Raw genomic sequence first — 22570 nt, 5'->3', positions numbered from 1 at the left:
AAAAAGGCATGTGCATTTTCAACTTGGCTAGAGATTTCTGGCAGTGGGATCTGGTCCCGTGTGCCACGCCTTCTTCGTGTCCCCATTTCTAGACCTGCTGGACCCTCCCCCCTCTCCTGTGAGGTTTCTGAACTGAAAAGGGGCACCTCTGTTCCCTCCTCCCCTCCCCCTGCTTGGAACTGACTAATCCACAGGATGAACTTTCTTCCCTAATCAAAATGCAGTTCCCAAAGACGGGTTGGGAATATAAATTGTGTCTGTCATTCTGGCTCTGAGCTTGTGGGGGTTTTGGGTATAGTTTCAAATTGCTCACGGTTCGTACGGTGCAGCAAGAGCCCCTCTGTCTGCAGCCAATCCTTCATGATCGATCGCATGCACCCCCTTCCCCAATGGGCTTTCCCCTAAGGGTAAGTAGAAGGCATGGGTTCTCTTGCCTAAAAGAAAAATCGTTAACTCCACGGGGGCGCCTGCCGCTTGATTGGGAGCGCGCGGCATTTAGAGCCTGCTGGCTGCAATCTCACTTTGCAGACTGGAAGTTGTGGGGTGTTTTTATCTGCAGGAAACAGCTTTGAGCGGAAGGGGAGAGTAGATGGATAGATGAGGGAATTAGAAGAAGAGGAAGCCGTGGGAGAAATGTCTTTTTTTAAAGACAAACGTGGCAGGTCTCTCCTGCCCATCTCCTTGGAATGCCAAGTAGGAATTAAATGGGAAATTGGGTTGCTTCTGCCAGTCCTGCCCAGAAACCCTCCTGATTGGGTTCCTGGGGCTGCAGACTCTCGTCTGAGCTTTGAATGCACCCCCCTCTCCCCTGCCCCCAAAGTCTCCTTTGCAGGAATTGGCTGGTAGCAGCACCTTCTCTGAGGTCCCAAAGATTTGAGTGGCCAAAAAAGAAACCCTGCAGTGACCGTTCCCCAGCACCGGAGGCCACAGGAGGACTCTGGCCTGGCAAATATGTTCTCTGAGTTCCCATCGCTGCCTGTGTGTATGTCTTGTTCACTGTATTCCCCGGCTCCTGGAACTGGTACCTGGTACACAGTGGGCACTCAATAAATATTCACTCACAAGAGAGAAAACCTGATGGCAGGCAGAGTTCCCGGATTTTTACTTGAGGACTTGATTTTAATTCCCCGCCAGTTGACAAGCAGCCTCAGAGGGCAGAGGGAGGGCTGTGTGTGGGGTGGGCGTGTGGTTCTTATCTGTGTGCATGATGTTATGTCCTTTCTAAGACTTGGATTTCTCTGTTGGTGAGGGAGAAGGGCTGAGGAGGCAGGGAGAAAATGTTTGCCTCTGACTTAAAAAAAAAAACAACTTTTATTTTGGAATATTTAGGTTTTCAGAAAGGCTGCAAAGTTAATACAGAGAGTTCGCGTATACCCCTCATCCAGTTTTCCCTGCTGCTGATCTTCTGTAACTATGGCACATTTGCCTCTGCTTTTTTGTGGAGTGGTCAGAAGTCCTTTGAGAAAGAATTCACGGGTGATTTCAATTTGGGTCTTACTACTAACAACAACAGAATGGTGATAAGAGTAGCGGTCGTAGTAGAGGGTAGCAAGGGAGATAGTACTTACTGAGCGCCCGGCACTGTCTGCAGCCTCTCTCTCCCGTGCAGTAACTCATGTGAAGTGTAAGCCCTGTCATAACAGTACCCATTTTATGGATGGGGAGGTTGAGGCAGAGCAGCTGCTCTGCTCACACAGCTGGCCTCTAGCTAGTATTTACAACCTAAGTTGTCTGGCTCCAGATTCTCACTCTTCACCATTTTTCCTGCACGATAATAGCTGTCATTTGTTGATGACATTGTGCTCGGAACCTGGATTCAGAGTTTTACATGTGTTATTTCTAAACCCTTCCTCTCACTGAGACGGCTTTGGTGAAGAGCACTGATTTTTGCTGTCCTGCTTGGGACAAAAATACATGGCCCAAAGGTTTTGTGAGTAGGGATAGGAAGAGAACCTTAGCGCGTGCGCTTGTGTGTGTGTGTGTGTGTGTGTGTGTGTGTGTGTGTAGAGAGAGAGAGGAAGAGAGGGAGAGAGGGAGGAGAGAGGAAGAGAGAGAGGGGGGAGAGAAAGGGGGAGAGAGCGAGGGAGAGAGAGAGAAAGAGAAGGAGAGAGAGGGAGAGGGAAAGAGGGGGAGAGAGAGGGAGAGGGAAAGAGGGGAAGAGAGAGGGAGAGGGAAAGAGGGGGAGGGAGAGAAAGGGAGAGGGGGAGAGAGAGAGAGGGAGAGAGTGAGCAAGCTGGAGATTCTGCTGGTTTCTGGCCTAGTTTTTTTCCACTTGGATTTAGACAGATCTGCTCTGTACATTTGGGTACTGGATTTGCCACATCATTTCTCTCCCAGCAGCAGCAGCAGCAGCAGCAGCTATTCTCGAAGCTTGGTCAGAACGTGAACAGTCAGAAGTGCCTTCATTTCGAGAGTTAAAAAAGATAATACTTCAATTACTCAGCAAGCACATGCCTCTAAACTGCAAGAGGCTAAATTGTTTCTGCCTTAGATTGTGCAGATAGCTGGGAGGGGAGCTCAGCAAGCAGACAGCTGTTTTGGCTTGGATGGGAGGGGGGATGCTGTGGGGGACAAGGCCTCCACGGAAGGGTTTGGGGATTGAGGATGAACTTGAACTCATTCCCCACCCAGGGTTTTTGCAGCTGTGTGGTTCCCTGTGCCCTGAATACTTTCCTCCTCAGATGCTAAGCTCATGTTCTTTGTCTCAGCTTTAAATGTCACCCTGGCTTAGAAGTCTCCTCTCCAGACAGGCCTTTGCTGACATCCTTTCTGAAATTCCTCCTGGGTGTTTACTGGACCATGAGCTTCACGAGGCTGGGGATCTGCTTGCCTTGTTTCTGCTGCATCCTGGAGCAGTGCTGGGTGCACATGAGGGCCTGATTAAATATTTGTTGAATAAATGAGTGAGTGGTCCTTTCCAGTGTTTATTTGTGTCTGTCGTGGAGCCTAGTGCCATCTGCCCAATATTAGATTGATTCGCTCACGAACCACAGGCTCCGTGAAGACAGGACTGTGTCTGTCTGGTTTCTGGTTCACCACCCAGTGCCTGCGACAGGCGTGGCCTGGGGTGAAGGAGGTGGGCTCTGGGGTCAGATTAGCTGCGTTCGAATTCTGGCTCCTCTGCTTGCCGGCTGTGTGGTCTTCATTCGCTACTGAGCCTTTCTGTGCCTCAGTGTCCACATGTACAAAAGATGTTACGTGCATCTATCTCCTGGGGTTACTGACTTAATTCAATGCGTTAATATTGGTTAACATGCTTTGAAGAGGGCCTGGCATATAGTGTTTTATAAATATCATTATTGTTCGTGCTCAAAAAATATTTGGGACATAATGATTGGGGGTGGGATCTTTGCACAAAATGCACTTTCCCTCTCGGAGTGATAAGATCTCTCTGAAGAAAGAGGGAAGGACAGACGGAGATTATCTGAGAGGCCCCAGAGATCTTTAAAAGAACCAGGCTGTTCAAGAGATGTAACTTTATTTCTCTCAATTCTCTTGGAAAAGGCTAGTTTCTACCATGCCCGGTGTTTCTTTCCCCCACTGCATTCTATATTTCTTTCTTTGCATCGAACCTGTTTAAAAAAAAAAAAAAATAGCACAGCCTGGAATCTTGTTTGCTAGCTTGCTGCTGGGGTGTGGGACGAGTGCTTCCATTTAGAGAAGCAGCGGAGCCTGGAATGCGGCCGCCCCGCTGCCGGGCTGACTCCAAGGGCTGAGCTGGCCAGGAAAGCACGTTGCAGTGTAAGCTGGAATTTCTTCTCTCTTCTTACTCATTTGTGTCATTAAAAAAAAAAAAAAAAAAACAACAAAAAGCAATGCATATACTTGATTATAATTCCAAGGAGTGCAATACATTACCGCATACAGTAGCATCCAAAGGAAATCTCTTTCCTGTTCAAGAGGCTTCATTCTCCCTCACTGCACCTCCAGAGTAAGGTTGCTAAAGGAATAATTTTTTTTTTTAGTATAAGTATATCCCAAATATTGCGTAGGACAAACTTGTACTACCAAATTAGCCACTGTTTATATGAAATTCCGATTTACCCAGCTGCCCTGTTGTTTTATTTGCCAAATTTACCAACCCAAAGCCTCCACTGTTCGCAGTTTCCCAGGCTTCCTCCGGGCGTGTGCAGTCATGCATACTGTGTTGGAATTTCTCCTGGCGGCGTCCCAGCACCTAGGACAGTGCTTGGCACATTGTAGGTGCTTAATAAATATTGGTTGAACGAATGACCGAATAGGCACCTGTCCATTTTTCTTTGTCCAGTGGGAAATCTATTGTGATACCCATTCATCCATGGCTTTTCCTTTTGATAAGGTCTCCTGGGGATCGATACATAGAGCAGCCTCATTTACTTTTGAGAGTTTCATAACATTTTATGAATGCAGGATAATGTATTGAGCTGGTTCTCTAACTACGGGCATTGATGTTGTTGTTAGTGTTCTTGCCGTTGCAAATAATGCAGTCATGAACATTCCTGTATGTGTTTACCTGTGTGGGTTTGGGTTCATGTCCAGGGATAGATACAGCATTGACATCTCTTGGACGAAGGGCGTGTGCTTTGATATTAATGTTGCTGACTTGCCTGACAGAGTGGGTCTGTTTGCATTTCCATCTGACAGTGTGTGTTCCCTTACTCTTACCAGCACAGAACACTATTGAAATGTTTTCACTTTTCCAACCTCATTAGTGACAACTTGGTGTCTCGCTGGAGTATCCCTCTTATTTGCCTACGAGCACCTTTTTATGTTTGAAAACTCTGCATTTCTCTGTGAACTGTCTCTTGTCTTTTGCCTACTTTTTCTACTTTCTTGCTGATTTTAACAGGTTTTTATGATTAAAGAACAAGTTTTTGGCACGTGTCTTATATATAATAGTACGTAAAGTCGGTTTTTTAACTTTGAGAAATTGGTTTATTATGGACTCTTTTACTCTGTAGGTATTTAAAATTCTTAAATAGCCAAACTGATGACCTTCTTCTTTTTGTGTATTTTATATTTCGTGTCTTGCTTAGAGAGGCCTCCTCCTCAACGAGATTAGAGAGCAATTCTCCCATATTTTCTTTTACTACTTAAACTTTTTTTTTTCCTTTTGCATTTAAATCTTTAATCCATCTGGAATTTATTTTGGTTTTAGGAGGGAGGTGAGGATCTAGCTTTATTTTCTACCAGATGGCCAGCCAGTTGTCCCAATACCATTTATTGAATAATCCATCGCTTCCCACAGAATTGAAATGCCGCCTTTATCATATATTAAATTGTGGAGGAGGGATTTTGGACTCATTTTTTGAGAGCCTCCAGAGGCAGCGAGGCGACAAGGAGTTTTAGGGGGCTTCAGCGGAGTAGAGGCAGAGACCCCGACCTCTGGAGGATTTGGAACCAAGCCTCATCTATGCAACCATCCAGAAATACTGTGTGTAGGAGCAGTGGGTTGCCTGGATGGGGATGGGCTGGTGGGAGGGGACCGTGAGTTCCCAGTGCTGGGAGGGGTTTAGTTAGAGCGGCATTTCTCAACCTTGGTGCTATTGACATTTGGGCTTGATAAGTCTTCATTAGAGGCTGTTCTGTGTTGTGTGTGATGTTTAGTAGCATCCTTGGCCTCTACCCACTAGATGTGAGCGTCAGCTCTCACCCCACATTGTGGCAATCAACAATGTCTCCAGACACTGCCAAAATGTTCCTAGGGGCTCCAGATGGCCTCCAGTTGAGAGCCACTGCTGTATCAGGCCTGGGTGGAATAGACTCTTGATCAGGTGCACGTAGGCCCTTTCATGTCCTGAAATGCGGTCGTCCATGATATCAAGGCTTCAGACATCTAGGAGCCAGTCAGGGAGGTGCCTTTCTTAGAGACCAGAGACCCCAGCTTTGGTGTGAGTATGGAGTCTGTGGCGGAAGGGACCAACAGGCAGACCCTGGAGGAACAGGGATTCCCAGCCGGCCCTGCAGACACTCTACCAACCTCCTCCGCCCCAGCCTGAGCCTGTCCCCCTGCCAGCCACGCCCTCAGGCCAAGGGACCTCACCTGCCCTTGGATCCAGGAGCACAACCTCTGAGGCTTGCGGTGGCAGTTTTGTGATTGAACAGAGGGTCAGTTCATTGCCTTCTTCCCATGGGCTTGTCCTTCCGGGGAGGAAACAAGTGTGCCGGGAGATTGGGGGCGGCAGGTGAGGAGAGAAATTCCGTGTAGCATAGGTAGGGGTGTGAGTGAGACTAAAGATGAAAGGGAAGGGGGCTGAAATCCCCGGCCCTGGGAGAAGGAAGAGCCAGAGGGGAACTGGCTGAGCTTTGAGCAGTGACTCTGGAGATTAACTGGTTAGATGGGATTATTCAGGACGGCTGTAGGGCGGAGATTGCTGCTGAGGCCTGGAGGTGGTAGGAGTGATTTGAAAAAGGGGTCCCTTTGGGGATTTTATAGACAGAGAATACGGGGAGGACGGCCCCGGCACACGAACAGCTTTGCAAAGGCACCTGCATGGAGTATACTGGACCAACACCAGGCTTCACTGTGTGTGGCTCTAACACACTTGTGACACTTGTGACAGGAGACAGAACCAGAACTCAGGGGCCTGGCCGAGCTGAGATGTTTGGGCCTTCCCTTTGTTTCAGAATACTCTCACATACTCAATATAGAAAAACCATAACGTAGGGGCGCCTTGGTGGCTCAATCAGTTAAGCATCCAATGCTTGATTTCCACTCCGGTCGTGATCTCACGGTTCATGAGATGGAGCCCTGCATCAGACTCCACGCTGTCACTGCAGAGTCCGCTTGGGATTCTCTCTCTCCTTCTCTCTCTCTCTCTCCCTCTGCCCTTTCCCTGTTTGCATGCTCTCTCTCTCTGAAAACAAACATTTTTTTAAAAAAACTTAAAAAGGAAAACCATAAAGTAGAAGTGTGCAAAAGGAAGACAGTGACCACCTCCACGAGCACCCTCCCATTTCTCCCGCGTCAGTAGTGTGATCCCTCACATCCACGAGAATACAAGCCCCCCAAAATCCGGGGCTTGTTTTGCTTCGTGCACTGTGCCTAGAACAGTGCCTGGCACACGGCTGACACTCAATACCTGGTTGTGGAACCAACAGACCCACACCGCAAACTTGACGTCACGTGTCCTTTCACTTCCTGGGTCACGATCCACTTTCCATCTCAGTAGATGCCTTTCTGGGACACAGGTTTTACAAGGTGCCAACAGGTCCCGTTCCATTCAACCACACCTTCCTGCTGTTTGTGAGTTTTCTTCCATATTTCTATATCACAAGTCTGTTTGGGGTGCTCTCCCAGAGTACCGCAGACTGAGTGGCTTACACAACAAGAATCGGTTCTCACGGTTCTGGAGGCTGGAGGTCCGAGGGCCAGCAGGTTCTCTTCCTGGCTCATGGATGGCTGACTTCCCTGGGTGTGCTCACATGACAGGGGGCAGGGGGAGAGGAAGCAAGCTCTTGGGGTCTCTTCTTGTAGGAACTCTCATCCCATTCATGAGTGCTCATCACCTAATTATCTGCTGAAGCCCCGTCTCCAGATACCATTGCACTGGGAATGGGACTCCCACATGTCCATTTTAGGGGGACACACACATTCAGTCCATAGCGACAAGCTGTGCTGCCTGGGGAAGAGCATGTGGTGCAATCTTTGTCCCCCTTCTGAACTTCTTTCTCCTCCATCACCTACTGATGTGCCTGAGGTCAGTGTCACCTTCCTCATTATGTGCCCCGCCCCCCTCCAAGTTCCCTCCTGGCTCCTGCTCACTCTGGGCTTGAGGCCACACGCTTGCTGTGATAGATTAATGACATGACCCAATGTTGAGTGTCAGGTACATCGGTTGGCACATGGTAAGGCAACACGTGAACATTGATTTCATCCTTTAGAGCAAAGTTTCCCAAAGGTCCAGGTGGGGCTTGGGGCAGGCAACAAGTTTTTTTAAGACCTGACACTAATTAACATGAGATCACAGTGTGGCAGACATAGTCTCTTTTCTTTTCTCCTTTTCTTTTCTTTCTTTTCTTTTCTCCTTTTCTCTTTTCTCTTTTCTTTTCTTTTTTTTCCTCTTTTCTTTTCTCTCCCTTTCCTCTTCCTCTCTTCTCTCTCTCCTCTCCTGTTTTGTTTGTTTTTTCCTTATTCTTCTGACTGGGCGAAGCAGGAAGCCTCAGGTTGGCACCAGTGTGCTTTACAATTCACTCACACCCCAACCCCCACCCTAACCGAGACCCACCTCGGGCTGCGGCCAGGCAGGCAATGGTGTCAAGCCAGAATGAACGAACATGTTTTTGTTTTGGTTGTGTTTATTTTTACGGTTGACTCCTAGTTCTGTTAAGAGATGCTGGATTTTTTTTTTTTTCATTTCACTTCCTTTTAAAACATTATTATTTTTCTTAAAATTACTTATTATTCCGATTTTATTGACATTTGTCAAAATTCACGTAACATAAAACTCACCATTTCCAAAATTTACAAATGTACTGTTCAGTGCTTTGTATATTTATGATGGTGTACAGCCACCACCATCTAATTCTAGAACATCCCAGAACATTTTCATCACCCCCCCCCACCATAAGAAACCCACATCTATCAGCAGTCACTGCCCACTTGTCTCCAGCCCAACCCCGTCCCCCCCTCCGGCAACCACTCATCTACTTTCAGTCTCTAGATTTGCCTGTTCAGGACATTTCATATAAATGGAATCATGCAATGTATGGTCCTTTGGGGCCGGCTTCTTTCCCTTGGTATAATGTTTTCAAGGTTCATGTGTCAGGATTCCTTTTTATGGCTGAAAATATCCCATCAAGATATAGCACATTTTTGTTTATCCTTTCATCCACCAATGGACGTTTAGGTTGTTTCCACCTTTTGGCTATTATGAGTAATGCCATGAGCATCAAGTACAATTTTTGTGTGAACATGTTTTCAGCTCTCTTGGGTATGTACCTAAGAGTGGAATTTCTTGGTCATACGGTTTGTATTTTTCAGACCATTTCCATTTTAAAACCACTTGAAGTTAAAAAGTAATGTAACTTTAATTTAAAGGGAAGTAGTCATAGTGTTGTGGATGGTGTGTGGAAATAGCGGATGTCGTGAAGGGGGTGTATAATGATGGAAGAGCAGGTAGGAAATGTCTACCTGGACGTGACTCCCTTCCATGACCTGTTTCCTGTTTCCCATCCCTCTGCTTAGTCTTACGACCCTCCATTCCCTGGAGCCTCAGTGCAGCCAAGCCAGTCTTCTCCTTGTCCCCAAGGAGCTCCTTTCTCAAAGATGCTGCCCTTTGCCCATCAGGAGTGTGTTCCCTCTTGTGTCCCCCACGGGGCTAGACTTCTCAGAACTCCCCTTTTGCCTAGAATCAACAGATTAACCCTTAAATTCATTTCCCCCCTTATTTCTCGCTAATGGCTTTGTTGGTGAATCTTTCCGCTCCCCTATAAGCTGCTTGAAGGCAGGGTCTATATTTGAGTGGCCCCTGATATTGTCTTCCCAGGGCAGCTTCCCTTGATAGGTGCTTAATGGACACTGGCTGAGTCCTGGGGCCTGCCCTCAGGCTGAAGCCAGTCCTGCTGTCCTCACTGTCATCCTGTTTGCTGTTACTTTTGGCTTGTTTACCCGTCAGCTAACTCATTTCCCGCTGTTTGGGTGCATTAGCCAGAGGTCTTCATGTGTGAGGCCCGTGAGTGTGAGGTGTGTGTTAGTTAAGCGTTTTTGATTGCAAGTAACAGAAACCAATTCAAGTCAGCTAAAGCTAGAGGGGTTATCTGGTGTAGGAGTGTGGGGACATTGCTTGGGACCAAGGGGAAGGTCAGTCTGGCTAAAAGGAGAGGGGAGGAATCTGGGGGCTGGAAGATGGCTCTCCATTTCTCATCTCTCCTTCTTGCCTGTACTCACTATTCTCACTTCTGTGCACACCTGCCTTCCTTGTGTCTAACTCTACGTGGGAGATGTGTAGATGCTGGTGGCCATGACTCTCAGCCTCCAGTCTAAAGTCTGTGAAAGAATCTGATTGGCCCAGCTTAGATCTGGTGGCCAATGAACTAGAGCGAGGGGTGGGATTTTGTAACACCAACACTGTGGGGGTGGGGGGCTGAGCTCTCAATGGTGTCCTACTGGCAGATACGTGGCCATGAACCTCATCTTCTCCTTCTTCGCCAGGCTTCAGGGAAGTCATTTGTGAGTGTGGGAAAAGAGTGTGAAGCGACCAAAACAGTTATCATCAGACTTGCTAATCTTGAAAGCTCTAAATAGAGATTAGGAGAGGGGAAGTAAGCATGAAGCTGCTGATCTGCTCCCAGTTCGGGGAAGGAAGTTCTTCTGGCTTCTCTGGCTCAGTTGGGGGGTTGGAGGTGGGGAGGTTCGGAGTATCAATTAGAACCTCCTGGCTCCTTTTCTTTGTTCTTCATCTCAGAATTCCTGCTCAGGCTTTGTGCAGTGCAAAATGAAAAGGAAACGTTGGGGGCACCTGGGTGGCTCAGTAGGTTAAGTGTCTGACTCTTGATTTTGGCTCAGGTCATGATCTCATGGTTTGTGAGATCGAGCCCTGCATCGGGTTCTGTGCTGACAGTGTGGAGCTTGCTTGGGATTCTCTCTCTCCCTCTCTCTGTGCCCCTCCCCCACTGGCTCTCTTTCTTAATCTCAAAATAAAAAAAAAACAACAAAAAACCATTAAAGAAAAAAGGAAAGGAAACTTTGTTCCCTGCTTCTGGGAGCTGTTGATACTTCTCTGAGTTTCCTTAGCTTAAGTTGTGTCCCTTCTGTGTCACTTGCCTGGGGGCAGAGGGTAGCCCTGGTCTCCATTTCTGTCGTGAGGATGAGAACATGGAAATATTCCCAAGCTCTTAAGCCCAGTTACTTAATCTGTACAATGGGGCCAATACAGCCTACTGTTGGCATTTGTGGGTTTGACAGCTGTGGTTCCTACTCTCACTAGCTACCCAGTAGATCCTTGGCCAGGGTTCTAGGTCACCGTTTTAAAGCCCGGGTTTGAATCGGATGCTAGGCAAGATTTGGGAGAAGCAGATTGGTGTTGAGTCTGAGACTGTGGGCTCTGGAGTGAGACTTGTTTCTGAGCCTGGACACCACCACTTAGCTGAGTGACCTTGGGAAGATTGCTTAACTTTCCTGTGCCTCCTTTTCTTTACCCATACATAGGGATGGTAATGGCACACATTTCATGTGGCCTTTGGGAGATTTAAATGAGTTAAGACATGTACAGCCTTTAGAGCAGTAAACCCTTGATGCATGTCGGCCACCACTCTCCTACCTGGTTGGTTTCCCATGATCACGTTTTGCACGGCCTCCAGGGGAAGGGGCGGGTGCCTCCTGTGCCCGCCTCTTTGTGGCCCAGCTCTGCAGTGGACCCTGCTGGTGATGCCTAGCAGGCCTCCTCTTTGGGGTGTACATTTTCCTCAAGAATCATCTCGCAGGGCAGGTTAGGGCCTGGCAAGCCAGACGTTTGGGTTCCTGGCTACTTCCCTTTTCTCAATGTCTGTTTACCTTTAACAAGACTGATGAGAGCCACGAAGCCCCTCTGGGTGGCCCTTCTCTGGCCGTGACACTGTGTGGCAAACAGCAGGTGCGGCAGCAGCCTCTCTCCCCACCCCCTCTCGTTAGCCCTCGATCCCTGGGGACTCTTTAGACTAATGCAGTTTTAATGAATACACATTACTGTTTACATGGCTGAAATGAGAGCCTGGCTGCTTATTTTATGCCGAGGTTTACAGCTCTGACTTTTAAAATCCTGCCTCCCCCACTCTGCTTCTGGCCACGGGGAAGTTTCCTGGCAGCCCGCCTGCCCCCCCTCCAAATAAGGTATTCGCGGTGAAGTCTTGTGGCCCCAAAGCCACTGCCTTGCCTAGGAAGGAGCGGAGTGTGTAGAACAAAAGCAGGACATGGGTTCTTCTTTCTTTTTTTAAATTTATAAATACATTTTAAAATTCCCAAAAGCTTGCCTATTATTACAGAACAATTAGAAAGTGGAGATTACCAAGACAAGAAAATAAAAATCACCCATCATTCCACTACTTAGGAGAAAGCCAACCATTAACATTTTGGTTTATATTTCTGTAGATTTTAATCATCATTTATATGTATCTTAAGTTAAAATTAGAAACCCAAACTAAAACACATTATTCTCAAATCTCTTTTTATCCTCCGCAACTAAGGTATTGTAAACATTTTTCCAAGTCAAGAAATATAGATCAATGGCATCGTTTATCAGGCATCTTTGTCTCCTATTATATGGCTGGGTCTCTGATCTCTTTTCAAGAAAGCTTTAATTAAATTACGTTTTGAATAGTGATATATAGTCACTGGTTCAAAATGAAAAAGGTACCAAAGCGTTTGCCTTGAGAAGTCTCTCTCCCACCCTTGACCCTTATTCAGGTTATCTCCCTATGAAATATTACCGATCTCTTGTTTGTGCTTCTGGAACCAGTCCATAATACACATGCATATCACATGCATTTATTTCTTTCCTCCCAAAAGAAACACATTCAAATGTTAGCATACCTTGCTTTTTTAAAATAAAACTCGGAGCTTGTTCCATATACCAGTACATGGTCCATGGCATGGACCCTCCTGGTGTGGTTTTAGAATTGTGATGTGTTGACCCAGAGAAACCTTCCCTGTGGTTTCGTCCAGGCTCCTGGTTTATATGGCTTGGCTCTGAGCAGTTGAAGAAAAAATGCTGCCTCAGAGATTAGGAGGGACCGCGGGTCTAGATTATGGATGGGATCGACCCAGACAGATATGAGTGACAAGGACAAGAGCAGAGCTGGTGAGCCACACGCAGGTGGTGGTCACTGGCAAAAGGCCATTCCTAAGTTATCTTTACTTCTCCAGATGGACCACATTTAAAACAGAGGCACTGACCTTCATTTACACCTGGTTGAAAAAAATGTTTCCTCAGGGGCCCAGAGAGAGGATCAGATGTTTCTTACACTTTCTGGCATGATGTTGACGGGTATCTGAGGGCAGGCGATCTCAGAAAGCCAGTTCAAAGTGAGAAAGAATTCCGTGTCTGCCTTAGAAAAATCCACTTGCCTCCAAATCAATGGCATGTGAGGGACTCATCAAAGCATTTCACATTTGAGGTGTTTGTCATTCTCGGTGGTCTGAGGTTACTAGCCCAGAATGTTTTCAGTGGGTTGAGGCAACACTTCACGTTACTGTGATGAGTTGAAATACGGGGTCTTAACGAATGGGGTTTGTCAGCAAAGTCAGTGAAAGACACCGCCCCCCCTTGAGCCGGGTGGGGTCATTTTGTATAAGTAATGAGTGTTGTGACCTTCTAAACAAGAGGGGTGATCTAACCTGGGAATGGGGCATTTTCCACACTTGGAGGGATGGCAAGGAGCCCATCGGATATAAAGGAAACTGGGATGGTGATAATAGGGAAGCGGAGAGGATTTCTGTAGGAAAACCAGGGAAGCAACAATCTGTCCTTGGTGCATTAGGCTAAATCCACTGGAAGAAACTTTATGACTTTCTCCCTAATTGCAGTCAACTCCACATGACCAGGTTTTCATTATTGAGTAGAATCAGGTCAAGAGTAAATAGGCATTCTTTTATTATGTTACCTGCTTTGTGAGGGTTGAAATGAAACAAATATCCAACCAAACCTAACCATCAGGCAATTAAAAGATTACCTTTTAAAATAACTCTTGGATCAAGAAGAATTCAAAAGTACAACCGCAGAGAGGCTATACATGAAGAAAGATAGAGTGCCATCTAAAAACTTATGAGATTGGAGCACCTAGGTGGCTCAATCGGTTAAGCGTCCGACTCTTGCTTTTGGCTCAGGTCATGATCTCACAGTTCGTGAGTTCAAGCCCCTCATCGGGCTCTGTGCTGACAGTATGGAGCCTGCTTGGTGTTCTCTCTCTCCTTCTCTCTCTGCCCCTCCTCTGCTCACTCCCTATCTCTCTCTCTCTCAAAAATAGGTGAATAAATAAAATAATAAAAACTTACGAGTTCAGCCAACTCTGTGCTTAGAGAGAAGTTCATAGCCTCGGCATGTGTGTGATTAAAGATCTGTGTGAAGCTGTGCTTGAAACATGACTTGGCTGCTCCCTTATGCTAAGAGGTTGTGGTTTGAAAATATTTCTGGTTCACCTTTCTGGGAATTCCATTCAGACCCAGTTTTCTTGATTAAACCTTCTAGAGTGAGTATTTTGAAGGTGAAACATTCCTCTTACTGTGTAAATTCAAGTATTTTGTTTAAAAAGCCATGTTAACTGTACTATCTGTCAAGTTATTTTTGAGCCGTGATGTAAGTATGATGTGAGGGCTGTAAATTGATGAGGATCCAGCGACAAAGTTGTTTCTGAGGGAAAGTAACTATAGCTCTATTACCTTTGGAATGTTTCCTAGGATGGATCTAAAACAAAATTGAGGGGCGCCTGGGTGGCTCAGTCGGTTGGGTGTCCGACTTCGGCTCAGGTCATGATCTCGCGGTCCGTGAGTTCAAGCCCCGCGTCCGGCCCTGTGCTGACAGCTCAGAGCCTGGAGCCTGTTTCGGATTCTGTGTCTCCCTCTCTCTCTGACCTTCCCGCATTCATGCTCTGTCTCTCTCTGTCTCAAAAATGAATAAACGTTAAAAAAAACCCCCAAAATTGAATAATTATACTAATAAAACACATCTGAGGAGATACTATATGAAGGTGCTTTGAGGACTGAAGTTCCTGATAGAATAGTTATGGAAAAATCTAGAAAAAAAATCTCCAAAGTTTTCTGGAGTCTGACAAAAATACTAGAGCTCATGAAAATATGTTTATGATCTCTGCTATATAACCAGATAGGTATATATTTCAAAATGAAGTGTGTGTGTATATATATAATTTTTAAAAATGTTTTATTTATTTTTGAGAGAGAGAGAGAGACCGAGTGTGAGTGGGGGAGGAGCAGAGAGAGAGGGAGACACAGAATCTGAAGCAGGCTCCAGGCTCTGAGCTGTCAGCACAAAGCCCGGCGTGCGCCCTGAACCCATGAACTGTGAGATCATGACCTGAGCTGAATTTGGATGCTTAACCAACTGAGCCACCCAGGCACCCCTAAAATGAAGTATATTTATTAGTTTTTCTTATTACACAAAAGGAGTATGTCATCATTGAAGAAATTAAGAAAGTAGGATCAGGGGTGCCTGGGTGGCTTTGTCAGTGGAGCATGCTACTCTTGATCTCGGGGTTGTAAATTCAAGCCCCACGTGGGGTGTAGAGATTACTTAAAAATAAAATCTGTAAAAAAAAAAAGGAAGAAGAAAGTAAGGTCCAGCAAAAAGAAAAAAAAAAAGGCAGAGAGGACTGTAGGTAAACCAGACCTTGCAGAACAGGTAAATGATGTCGTTAAGCCATCAGACCCCTTTGGTCTTCCTGGTCCACCAGCTTATTGGCAGGTAGTTCGGCCTTACCATGGTCCCAAAATAGCTGCAGAACCTCCAAGCCTTTGCTATTATTTTTATTTATTTATTTATTTATTTATTTATTTATTTATTTATTTATTTATTTATCTATCTATCTATCTATCTATCTATTTATTTAAAAATGTTTTCGGAAATTTATTTATTTTGAGAGAGAGTGAGAGAGGCGAGCTTGTTTGTGCAAGCAGGGGAGGGGCAGAGAGGGAGAGAGAGTCAATGTAGAGCCCTGTGCAGGGTTTGAATTCAGAAACTGTGAGATCACGACCTGAGCAGAAATCAAGAGTCGGGGCGCTTAACCGACTGAGCCACCCAGGCGCCCCTCCAAGTCTTTAATCTGCATTCCAGGCATGAAGAATAAAGAAGGGTCAAAACTCTCTTCTTTGCAAAGCTTTGTCTTTTTTAGTCTAGAAGGGGGAGTGATACTCTACCCAAGAAGTCCATCGAGATCTCATTGTCCAGGACTGGAAATGAGGCTGCGTGTTAGAATATTTTTATCCATGAACATTGAATAATATCAAGGTTCTGTTAGTAAGAGAGATGGGAGGGATGGACACTGGGTGTGTAGCTGCTAGACTTGCCAGAGAGACCCCCCCCCCCATCTTTGTCTTCATCATTTCTATGACAAATTTGTTTCCTTCATGGCATTTTCTGAACATTGTGGTTTAATTTTTACCAGACTGATTTTTGTCTGTTTTCCCATCAGACAGGGATTGTGTCTGGCTTGTAATCAGAGATAATAAGTGCTTTTGAATGAGTGAATCTACAGAGGGTTTTCCTGTTTCCTCTTGCGGAGATGGTCTGTGTTTATCTAGTACTGACTGTTGGGATGGGTTTTTGCCGGAGTCTGGGCATTTTCACCATTTTCTGTCTCTGACTAAAGGAGAAGGAGGAGTTTAGGTCTCTAGAAGTTTGTTTTGGCAGCTTAGGTACACCCAGGAGTGGCGGGGATGGAGGGAGCTCAGACAGAGAGGCAGCCATACCTTCATGCTTCCCTTATCACCTGGAAGCCATCCCTCCCTCTGCCCTGGAGCAGCCAGATCCTTGCCATGGGCATGATGTTTCTTGGCTGTGTCTCTGCTCCGCTCCGCATCCCCCTTCTACCCTGGGCAGTGCGGAGGGGAGCTGCGTGGACTCTCGCGAGATCCTGACCCTCATAGTCTTTGGTTTGGGAGACAGAGGTTCATTGAGAATAGCAGCTTGCTCCCGACAACTGGTCCACCTCCCCTCAGCTCCAACCCAAACCCCTCTGCTCCACAAGGCATCCACGAAACTCTCCCCGAGGTCCTTTCCGGGCTGTACCATTTTATCATTACAGTTCGGTAGTGCTAAATCGGTTCACATTGTTGTGCAACCAACCAATCTCCAGAACTCCTTTCATCCTGCAAAACTCAAACTCTGTACCCATCACACAACACCTCTTCATTCTTCCCTCCCTCCAGCCCCTAGCAACCACTATTCTGCTTTCTATGATTCTGCCTGCTCTGGGTACCTCAGATAAATACAGTATTTGTATTTTTGTGGCTGGTTTAATTCACTTAGCATAATGTCTTCAAGGTTCACTTATATTGTAGCATGTATCAAAATTTACTTCCTTTCTTTTTAAAAAAATTTATTTATTTATTTTGAAAGAGTGTGAGAGAGGAGGGCAGGGGCAGAGGGAGAGGGAGAGAGAGAATCCCAAGCAGGCTACCTGATGTCAGTGCAGAGCCTGATGCAGGGCTTGATCTCATGAACGTTGAGATCACGACCTGAGCCGAAATCAAGATTCTGACACTTAAACCACTGATCCACCCAGGCACCCCCAAATTTACTTCCTTTCAAAGACTGCATAATATTCTAGTGTATGTATATACCACATTTTGTTTATCTATTCATCCATTGATGGATGCTTAGTTGCTTCTGAAACATTTTGGCCATTGTGAATAATGTTGCTATGAGCGTGGGTATACAAATATCTCTGCTTTAAATCCTTTTGGATATATACCCAGAGGTAGGATTGCTGGGTCATATGTTAATTCTATTTTTAATTTTGGGGGGAACCTCTATACTGTTTTCCATTGAGGCTTCACCAGTTTACATTCGCACCAACAGTCTATTAGGGTTCCAATTTCTTTACATCCTTATCAACATTTGGTATTTTCTTTTCTTCCTTTTTTCTTTTCTTTTCTCTCTCTTTCTTTCTCTCTTTTTGTTTTTGATAGTAGACATTTTAATAAGTGTGAGGTGGTATCTCATTATGGTTTAAAAAGTTATTTTTAATGTTTATTTTTGAGAGAGAGAGAGAGAGAGAGAGAGAGACACACAGAGTGTGAGCAGGGGAGGGTCAGAGAGAAAGGGAGACACAGAATCCTAAGCAGGCTCCAGGCTCTGAGCTGTCAGCACAGAGCCTGACACAGGGCTCGAACTGCGAGATCACGACCTGAGCTGAAGTCGGCCGCTTAACTGACTGAGCCACCCAGGCGCCCTCATTGTGGTTTTGATTTGTACTTCCCTACGGATGATGTTGAACATATTTTCATGTGTTTATCGTTGTTTCGTACATCATTTTTTGGAGAACTGTCTATTGAAGTCAACTTCCATGATTTTGCATTATCATATCTGTATCGATTCAGGCAAGCCAACTGGAATAAACTCTGGTATTTAGACTGATTTTGTGATTTTCTGCAAATAAATCCTGCCCCCACATAACCTCCAACTTTCTGGAAGCCGTCAGCACGAGCACAGCTCTGAAGATAACTTTCTTTAAAAAAGGAAATTCATAAAAGTATCATGCATCTTCCTTTTTTTTGACACTAATGGAACAATTTAATGTAATTTCAGAGGGAAGCAGAGCTGCCGGAAGGGGTCGTGTGATGAGGGAAGGTTGCCCAGCCCCGCTGTCAGGCGCGCGTGTGGGAGCGGAGAGTGGCGTTCACTGCAGGCTCTGGGGGAGAGAAGTGGGTGAGACAGCCCGCTGCAGGCCCCTCGGGCTCAGGGCTGAGCCTGGGGAGGGGGATGGGAGGCGGGGGAAGGTGCCTGCCTTCAAGAGTCCCGCAGCAGTGGGTGGAGGTGTTCTGTTCTACCCAACACATTCGACTGCCTTCCAAGTACAGGGCAGCAGAGGCAGCGTGCCCAGGCAGCACAGCAGTTAAGAAAACCGCTCTTGGGACTCGGAGTCTCTCTAGGCCTCAGTTCCCTCATCTTTCAAATGGACACGTGGATAGGGGCTCGTAGGGGCTGTGGTGGGGTTTCAGTGAGAAGAGGAAGATAAAGTGCTGGTGCCTAGCGAGTGACCACGAATTATGACTGAGGAGCTGGAGACTTCGTCTTTGTCCTTAGAGACACGTTGGTCTCATGAGGAGACAGCCTGGTCCCTACAAAAGTGTAAAGCAAAGCAGGACGAAATAAGGGCTAAGATGTGGTTTGCCCTCACGTTACTAGTGAACCATAATTCTGAACCATAATTCTTGGGCTAGCATCAAGGCAGGCTTCACAAGACGAAGGCATTTGAGTCGAATCTTAATGGGCTCACTTGAGTTCCCGTGGGCAAAGGCTTCGGGAAAGGGCAGGCGAGGGGGGACGATACCAGCCAAAGGCCTGGGGGCTGATGGTTCGCGGTATGTGATATTTGGCTTGGTGATGCCTGGAAGGCTACCGGAAGACCACGCAAACACTGGAGTCCAGTGTCCAAAAACGACCCTGGCCGATTAAAATGACACTTCCTTGCTCTCCGTGGACACCTAGGCAAATGTAAAAGGGTTATAAACTCAAGTCCTGCAGGATCCAGGCAGGAGACCTAACGGGGAACCGAGTTGGGGGTAAAGCAGCGGTGTGGAGCGCCCCAGTCTAACTGGGGAGTAGGTGCCTGGTAAAGAGGACACTTAATAGTAACCTCTGCCCTGTTGGAGTGTGAACCACGGTTGCCAGCTCCTCTGGTTTTTCAAGAGAATCTGGATTTTATGTAAAATTTGAGGTTTTTTTTTTTTCTCTTAAGGAGATAGTGTAGACCAACAGAAGACGTCTGCCTCCTGGCACTTTGTAACTCTTATCTGCACTTCGTTAGATTGAAGGATATATACGAACTGTGTTTACATTTAGCAGAATTACTTTGTCAAATCTTCATGTGGTGAGAGCACCTGAAGGGGTCATGATCCCTTTAGCTTTTATTTTTTATTTTTTTTATGTTGCATTTTTTTCCCATGATACCTTTGAATGCGTCGATATTGAAGCATACACGCTGACTGTCGTGGTCATTATGGCACATCTCTGCAGGAATCTCCATTGCGTTTTGTCTCAATGACATGTGTGCTTTGACAACACATTCTCAAAAAGAAAGCCAGCAAACCTCCCTTATCCAGGGGCTTTAGCCCCACCAGCTTCTACCACCATAACCCAATGTTGCACCTTACTTTGTTTTTAAGTTTATTTGTTTTGAGAGAGAGAGAGGGGGGGGGGGTGTGTGTGTGTGTGAGCTGGGGAGGGGCGGAGGGAGGAAGAGAGAGAATCTCAAGCAGGCTCTGCACTGTCAGTGTGGAGCCCGATATGGGCCTCGATCCCATAGACCATGAGATTGTGACTTGAGCTGAAATCAAGAGTCAGATGCCAAACTGACTGAGCCACCTGGGCTCGCCAGTGTTGCACCTTATTGAGGAATCAGGGAATGTGGTCTGATTGACCGTTGTGGCTGCGCTAACGTCTAGATGAGCCACCTCCACTGGCTAATGTCCAGAGGGCAGCTATTTATTTTAGGAGCCAGAGTTGGCAAACACAGTTTAGATTTGCACAGACCTGACTGATCTTACAGGATCCACCTGCTGTTTAGAATAATCTTTTTTTTTTTTTTCTTTTCTCCTAACTACGTACACGTTTTAATGCTGAGGGTAGCTAGCTAATGCTAACATACGAACCTTAAAATCTCAGGATGGGATGGAACCTAAAAATTCATTTATTCCAACTGGCCCTTTGTATGAGTCAAAAATCTTGGTGACCGATGATGGGAAACTTAAACTAGCTTAATTAAGAAGGGAATTCATTGCTTCGCACTCCGGAAAAGTCCAAGGGTATCTACCTTCAGATACAGTTTGAGCCAGGGGCTCGTTGTGGTACCAGGTCAGGGTTGAGCCTCCCCTCACTGATATGCCAAGATGGCCTTGGAAGCTCTACATTTCCTCTGTGTTCAAGTTTATGCAAGGAAGAGCATTTGCATCTCTGTGGTTGCATCTCACTGGATCTGAATCGGCCACAGGGGCCAGTGAGAAAACAATGGTCTGATTAACCAGCCTTGTGCCCTTTTGGAACGCAGGGTGGCATTTTGTGGACAAAGAGTGGGAAAGGGATAGCTCTTCAGAGGGTATGTGGCATTGTTATTAAAAGATGATTAATTTAAGTGCTTAGCTGTACCACCTGATGCTTGAATCCCCTTCCCAGCATATCACTGGTGACCATCCAATCTTCAGGAACTAACATAGTGCTCCCAGCAGCTCTAGTAATGACAGAGTTTCTCCTAATGCTGAGCTGATGTTGGCATGTCTGGAGTTCCTGGCATTATCTCTGGGTCCCAACCACGATCAGCATGGTTTGGCTAGGATGTGAGGGGAAGGGTTGCTGGTTACCACAACAGGGAGCTGCGAATGGACACTCTAGCTTGAAGCATGCTTTTATAATCATTGAGGTGGGAAGAGGGACCTTGGCAAGTCTTGTGGTGGCTCTTGAAGCTCTCCCTGGAAGTACCCATCACTGCCCAACACATACTGCTGGTCAAAATAAGTCACGTGGCCAGGCTAACTTCAAACAGGGGCGGACAGGTGCCATACTGCTCTATGCTCCGGAGGAGGAGAGAATCAGAATTGTTGATCTAGTGGCCGCCACACAACTCAGCTTCTATATTTCTGTGTTTCTTATTAACCCATTTCTGTTTCTTCTAATGAGAAGAAGTAATTCTTTTTCAAGACCCTAATATTCATCTTTGTTTTGTTACTTTCTACTACTGCATGATATCTCTAGATCTGGATTCTAAAATCCAAAGGCTCCAGTCGCAAATCATCTTCTCCTGTAATGAGTAGACCCCATGTAGCTTTATTCTAGATCTGGGTAAAAACTAATAGGTAACAGAGAGGTTGGCTATTTCCTTGGACTCTAGCACAGGACACTAGATATGACCATCTAGGTTAACATCTGGCCGTTGGTTAGTACATTTGGGGTACACTTATTTGCCCAATTTCTAATGTACCTCAAATCCTGAGCCCTCTGTGGAGGAAGAACGGAACACAGCTTCCAGAAAGGATATTGAGATATGGGGGGAAATGAGAATGGGATAGAAAGTGCCAGGAATAGGAAAGCTTTGAAATTGTCCCCTTTTGACCGTTCCTTTTTATAAGATCCCTGCCTGGGGTGCCTTCCACTGGGATCCCTGTCCTTCACCCTGGGACTGGCTCAGTGGGTCACCACCCAGGAAGAGGCACCAGAAGAGACAGCAGTTTCTGTTTTTGTTCTGCAGGATATGCCCACTGGGGCACTGTCAGGCCTGGCTGGTCATTGGGCATCTGTAGCCATGGGTGCTCATTCTCTTCTTGGGCATGACTCTCTTCTCATTAACCAGGATACGTGTGTTCTTGAGCCTGGCTCTTTCCTTGGAAAGAGTGCTCGCGTTCTCACCATTTCTAGTAGGATGCCAGGGACTCTGTTCTTGACATTGCCTTATTAGCCCTGCAATGCTGAACTCCAGCCTTTCCTGCCCAAGATTGTCCTGTCTCTCTCCCAAATGTGAAGCCCTTCTTAAAAGCTTAAATAAAGGATCTCAGTCTGCCAGGCAGCTCCCAGGCATCAGAGTATCGCCCTGCAGGATTATTTTTGTCAAGAGTTTTCTCAGAAGCCTTGATGTCTACATTAGTTGATTTATTTATTCGTCGAAGTATTTATTGAATACTTGGCTGTGCTCGGTGGCGGTGGTAGGGTGTTTAACAGTGAATACAGTTGCCACAGTCTGCCATTATGAAAGCATCGTCTGGTACAGAATGCAGACAAATAATCAGGCAGGTGCACATACAGTGCCTGTGTGGTGTGGTCACTGTAAGCACAAGACCTTGAGGTGTGCGGAGTCGGGGCTCCTCATGGCAGGCGTTGGGAAGGCTTCCAGGACTAAGTGATATCAAAGTCCAGCCTTAAAGATGATAGGTTTAATTAAGTCAAAGGAGGGC

At 46.3% G+C, this 22570-nt stretch overlaps 1 protein-coding gene across 5 annotated transcripts in view; it reads left to right on the top strand.

Moving 5' to 3' along the window:
- PRKCB (protein kinase C beta) overlaps nt 1-22570 on the top strand; it is a 330403-nt gene that overhangs the window by 53544 nt on the left and 254289 nt on the right. For 3 of the 5 annotated variants that reach the window (XM_042971551.1, XM_042971550.1, XM_042971555.1), the window contains exon 3: nt 18216-18335. The exons of the other annotated variants lie outside the window; for them this stretch is intronic. In XM_042971551.1, the coding sequence (XP_042827485.1) occupies nt 18216-18335 (120 nt within the window). The remainder of the gene's footprint in view (nt 1-18215; nt 18336-22570) is intronic. 5 annotated transcript variants of the gene reach the window in all.

Source organism: Panthera tigris, chromosome E3, assembly GCF_018350195.1.
Source record: "Panthera tigris isolate Pti1 chromosome E3, P.tigris_Pti1_mat1.1, whole genome shotgun sequence".
In the NCBI taxonomy this organism is placed as follows: Eukaryota; Metazoa; Chordata; class Mammalia; order Carnivora; family Felidae; genus Panthera; species Panthera tigris.
Note: the sequence above shows the minus strand (reverse complement) of the source record. Positions and strands in the feature narration are given on the sequence as shown.